This window comes from Nansenia antarctica (genome assembly GCF_963989245.1).
Source record: "Nansenia antarctica genome assembly, chromosome: 16".
NCBI lineage: Eukaryota > Metazoa > Chordata > Actinopteri > Argentiniformes > Microstomatidae > Nansenia > Nansenia antarctica.
In genome coordinates this window covers 7577520-7583519 of record NC_137686.1, presented here as the reverse complement: position 1 = coordinate 7583519, position 6000 = coordinate 7577520, and the positions used below count along the sequence as shown (strand labels likewise).

General features: G+C 45.2%; 1 protein-coding gene across 1 annotated transcript in view; it reads left to right on the top strand.

Moving 5' to 3' along the window:
* The window catches only part of usp34 (ubiquitin specific peptidase 34), a gene marked incomplete at its 5' end in the record, with an annotated part of 75863 nt that overhangs the window by 45741 nt on the left and 24122 nt on the right, over window positions 1–6000 (top strand). Inside the window, 8 exon segments of the mRNA XM_080546597.1 lie at window positions 1814–1870; window positions 2209–2286; window positions 2646–2740; window positions 2936–3108; window positions 3347–3500; window positions 3930–4008; window positions 4820–4873; window positions 5029–5124. Coding sequence (XP_080402723.1) covers window positions 1814–1870; window positions 2209–2286; window positions 2646–2740; window positions 2936–3108; window positions 3347–3500; window positions 3930–4008; window positions 4820–4873; window positions 5029–5124 — 786 coding nt within the window.

Sequence of the window (6000 nt, the reverse complement as noted above, 5' to 3'; positions counted from 1 at the left end):
AAATACAACACAAAATTTATGGACAGTGTGTACGCCGATAATATGCAAGGAATTTTTCCTGGATACATGGTGTACAGGTTTTTGCCCTTGCTTGCTTGCTTTGTGCCGGTGGTCCTGGCCTCCCCTGGGGGACCGCTGGGTACTGGTAAGCAAACTGGCTAGTAGTCGCTCTATTGGTAGAGGGCTGCAAGGGAATTTTTTCCTGGCTACATAGTATACAGGTTTTTTACTTTTGCCTGCTCGCGGCTCTGTCAGTATTGATTGATTGATTGACTGATTGACTGAACATTTTCATTGTGTGAAGCGCATTGAGTTGCATCTTGTAAGAAATGCGCTATACAAATAAAATTTGATTTGATTTGATTTGATACATGAGCACAAAAGCGGCTAACGTTACTGATTAACTGTTTACTGTAGTGCAGAGAGATGGTAGTCGTAGGCGGCGTATCAAATGACAAAGCTAAACGTTTAATGAAGGACATGAACGATTGTCAACAACACACTCAAGCAGTAAATAGAACAGTCTAAACAACTTGGGTACTACGGACGGAACAATAGTCTCAACCTATAGTTCCGTGCGTGAATTATGTCAACCCACCACATTACAGAAGTAAAATCACAGTCAGATGGAGCATTCGGTAAACAGCTGAGTATCAGCTGAGTTAAAGAAAACAAACTCTTACCTTTGATGAGACCCACATGAGCCCTGTTTTCCCGTACTTCTCCCGTGTGTCTCTTATTGTCCAAATGTTCCCTGAATTTTAGCTGCATGTTTTTCCAGCATGTAATTCCGTTGTCAATAAAAAAATCGTCTCCCCTTCTTTTCCCCTTGACAATACTGTGTCGTTGCTAAAGTGACGGCACATAAGAATCGTTTTTTGACTTGCTAATGTCTGCTAACGTAGCACTTGAAACTGGCGCCGTTCTCTGGACTGCAGCTGCTCCCGCGTTAGCATTAGCATCCATCTTTTCTTCTCCCTTCTCACCGTCACGAGCTCAAATGACACTTGTCGGCCGATCTAACTCTTAACACTCACTTACAGGACTTCTGACACCATGTCGTGTTATTCTATTAAACATACACGTGAGTCCTTCTGTATTTCAATGTAAGTGTCTTTATTTTAACTCGCTCTGTAAGCTCTACAATACCGGTCTCTTGTTGTCTCGTCGTAACCTGCCCACCTGACCTGGGGGGTATTCCATCAACGTCGCTAAAGGAAAATCCTGGCTTATTTTTGATAACTCTCGCGGGACCTATCAGAATATGCCTGGATATTTGTAAGAACTCTCGCGAGATTTATCAGACTAAACCTGGATTTTCCCTTTAGCGATGTTGATGAAATACCCCCCGGATGTCACTACGGTGGCCTGTACACAATAACAATAATACCACAGTTCACATTTAGACCAATCAGGAGCCCTTGTGTCACGTCGTCAACTGAATGTCATTAATCTGATTTTTGATCAGCGGTTAGAGAGAGATGGGCGTGGATTTAGGTGCACTTTTAGTCAACATCCATTATAGCGCTGATCTAGGATCAGATATATTTTAATCAGCTAAAATGTTCAGATTTTTTTTTTTTTTTTTTTGTGGACTGAATCAATTCGTGGCGGAGGAAATTCCATCGTGGCGGCCCGCCACCAATAAATGCATGTAGAGGAAACACTGATATATATATATATATAGTATATATATATGTATATGTTCTATATCTATATGTATGTGCTGCTGAAAGGCAGGTTGAGAAACTCACAAAACTACAAACGTTTTAGAATGACAGTGTGAATGTGGTGTGTGTGTGCTCCCTTTCAGAAGAACACAGTGAAGACGCTCTTCGGAGGGGTCATCACCAACAACGTGGTGTCTCTGGTAAGAGTCCTTCTTTGTCTGTGTGGATTATGTGACAGCAGCTGGTGAAAGCGTGAACGAGTCGGCAACCGATCAAACATGTTCAGACTTTTATTCTGAACGTTTTTGAAAATCGACGACACACTCGCTAGCCAAGCCAAAATATTGAAATGCAATGAATTCGGTCAGTAATCCCCACTGTTACCTAGTTAGTGTAGAGTAGTGGGGATTACTCACCGAATCCATTGCATTGCGATGTTTTGAGATTCATTTTCATTTTTCAGAATAAAAGTCTGAACATTTTGTCCGTTTACCTGTCTGTGTGTCTGTCAGTTAACCCACGTCTGTGTGTCCTGCAGGACTGTGACCACGTCAGCCAGACCGCCGAGGAGTTCTACACTGTCAGGTGTCAGGTGGCCGACATGAAGAACATCTACGTGAGTACAACAACAACAATAACAATAACAACAACAACAGCTAACCTTATTTCCTACTGTTACTATTTGCTACTTCGTGTCCTAGACTGTAGACCACCATCTGAATACTGTAGTACCCTAGCCGCTCAATCTCTGCTATGTTAGTCAACTGTCACCGCAGAATTTGAATGATAACTGCCACCGCAGAATTTGAATGATAACTGCCACCGCAGAATTTGAATGATAACTGTCACCATTTCGCTCATTCCTATTTTTGTTCAAACCCTTTATCCTGTTATGCTATTCTGCGTCATATAGTGGATGTATCTCAGGTATGTTTTGCTCTGGAGAGGAGGGTGTTAAGAGTCTGTTTTCCTCAGGAATCCCTGGATGAGGTGACCATCAAGGACACCCTGGAGGGAGACAACATGTACACGTGCTCCCAGTGTGGGAAGAAGGTCCGCGCTGAGAAGAGGTCAGTGGTCATGTCCAGATATGGTCCACCAACCTCCTCAGTTAACAACTGTCCTTCACACTTTTTTTGTTTTTCTGTTGTCACAAAGGAACATGTTTACTCATCTCTCTCTCTCTCTCTCTCTCTTTCTCTCTCCCCCTCCCCCTGTCTCCCTTCCTCTCTCTCTCCCTCTCTCCCCCCTTCCCCCTGTCTCAGGGCGTGTTTTAAGAAGCTGCCTCGTATCCTGAGCTTCAACACCATGCGCTACACCTTCAACATGGTGACCATGATGAAGGAGAAGGTCAACACACACTTCTCCTTCCCCCTGCGTCTGGACATGACCCCCTACACCGAGGACTTCCTCATGGGCAAGGGCGACAGGAAGGAGGGTACGCAAACACTTCCTGTTTACTCAGAACCCTTCTCTCATTGGTTCACTTTAAGCCGTTTCAGGATTTCTTGGTAAAGTATATATAAACATAAGCATAAGCGATGGATCTTTGACTGGCTAGTTAAACTGCGAATTCTCCAATATCATTGGACGAGAGGTTTTGGGAGTCTGCTCTGATTGGAGTAGAGTCCGCGTCAGGCCCTGTTGTGATTGGCTGTTTCCGTCTGGTCGTGCAGGGTTCCGGGAAGAGGGGGGCGAGGCCAAAGGGGCGGAGAGCTACGAGTATGACCTCATCGGCGTGACGGTGCACACGGGCACGGCGGACGGCGGCCATTACTACAGCTTCATCCGTGACATCATCAACCCCCACGCCTACAAGAACAACAAGTGGTGAGGCGTCACCTCGTGAGATTTACCGTATAACCATACCATAAAATATATGTTTTATTTTTATTTTCTAGGGACAGCTTTGAAATGAGTTAATAGAATTTAAATTCTATCAGATAGAGTTGCTGCATCATTTCTAGTCCCTTTTCTCTCCTGCCCCAACCCTCCCCTAATCAGAGGACTTGAAAAGATGTATTTATAAGTTCTTTATAGATTTAATTATAAGCATAATACTTTTTTTTCTCCAGCTTACCACCTCAGATCTAAAATGCTTTATCTGAAGAGTCATCTTCTAGATGCTCAACAGATCATCTCTGACAGGAGTGGAATCGCAGCAGGAATGTGATAGGAATGAGAGCCCCAAGGGGACAATAAGGTTGTTTGAGTTTGAGTCTATTGGAACACCTGTCTGTCTGTCTGTCTGTCTGCCAGGTACCTGTTCAACGACGCGGAGGTGAAGCCCTTTGACTCCGCCCAGCTGGCGTCTGAATGCTTCGGTGGAGAGATGACGGTGAGGATGATGACTCTGTTACTCTGTTAGGATGATGAAGACTCTGTTAGGATGATGAAGACTCTGTTAGGATGATGAAGACTCTGTTAGGATGATGAAGACTCTGTTAAGATGATGATGACTCTGTTAGGATGATGATGACTCTGTTATGATGATGATGATGACTCTGTTAGGATGATGAAGACTCTGTTAGGATGATGAAGACTCTGTTAGGATGATGAAGACTCTGTTATGATGATGATGACTCTGTTAGGATGATGATGATGACTCTGTTAGGATGATGATGACTCTGTTAGGATGATGATGACTCTGTTAGGATGATGATGACTCTGTTAGGATGATGATGACACTGTTAGGATGATGATGAAGACTCTGTTAGGAGGATGATGAAGACTCTGTTAGGATGATGAAGACTGTTATAATGATGATGAAGACTCTGTTAGGATGATGATGGTGACTCTGTTAGGATGATGATGACTCTGTTAGGATGATGATGACTCTGTTATGATGATGATGAAGACTTGTTAGGATGATGAAGACTCTGTTAGGATGATGAAGACTCTGTTAGGATGATGAAGACTCTGTTAGGATGATGATGAAGACTCTGTTAAGATGATGAAGACTCTGTTAAGATGATGACCTGCACTGTTTATTAGAGCTCTCAAACTGAAGACATCTCTCTCTCTCTCTCTCTCTCTCTCTCTCTCTCTCTCTCTCTCTCTCTCTCTCTCTCTCTCTCTCTCTCTCTCTCTCTCTCTCTCTCTCTCTCTCTCTCTCTCTCTCTCTCTCTCTCTCTCTCTCTCTCTCTCAGACCAAAACGTATGACTCTGTCACAGACAAGTTCATGGACTTCTCCTTTGAGAAGGTAAGTTGCTTCTCTAAATGTCAATTTGCTTTTGAATTTGTTTTGTTTTTTAACATTGTTGATATGGAACTATGTATCTCATCTCTTTTCTTTTTCTCTTTATCCCTCTCCCTCTCTCCCCTCCCTCTCTCCCTCCCCCCCCTCCTTCCCTCCAGACCCACAGTGCCTACATGCTGTTCTATAAGAGGGTGGAGCTGGAGGAGGAGAACGGGAAGGACTTCAACTTCGACGTGTCTCCTGACCTCCTGGAGGTACCTGGCCTGTACCCAGACCTCACTGTACTCAGACCTCACTGTACCCAGACCTCACTGTACCCAGACCTCACTGTACCCAGACCTCACTGTGTTCAGACCTCACTGTACCCAGACCTCACTGTGTTCAGACCTCACTGTACCCAGACCTCACTGTACTCAGACCTCACTGTACTCAGACCTCACTGCACTCAGACCTCACTGTACCCAGACCTCACTGTACTCAGACCTCACTGTACTCAGACCTCACTGTACCCAGACCTCACTGTACCCAGACCTCACTGCACTCAGACCTCACTGTACTCAGACCTCACTGTACTCAGACCTCACTGTACTCAGACCTCACTGTGTTCAGACCTCACTGTACCCAGACCTCACTGTACTCAGACCTCACTGTACTCAGACCTCACTGCACTCAGACCTCACTGTACCCAGACCTCACTGTACTCAGACCTCACTGTACTCAGACCTCACTGTACTCAGACCTCACTGTACCCAGACCTCACTGTACCCAGACCTCACTGTACTCAGACCTCACTGTACTCAGACCTCACTGTACCCAGACCTCACTGTACCCAGACCTCACTGCACTCAGACCTCACTGCACTCAGACCTCACTGTACCCAGACCTCACTGTACCCAGACCTCACTGTACCCAGACCTCACTGTACTCAGACCTCACTGTACTCAGACCTCACTGTACCCAGACCTCACTGTACTCAGACCTCACTGTACTCAGACCTCACTGTACCCAGACCTCACTGTACCCAGACCTCACTGTACTCAGACCTCACTGTACTCAGACCTCACTGTACCCAGACCTCACTGTACTCAGACCTCACTGTACCCAGACCTCACTGTACCCAGACCTCACTG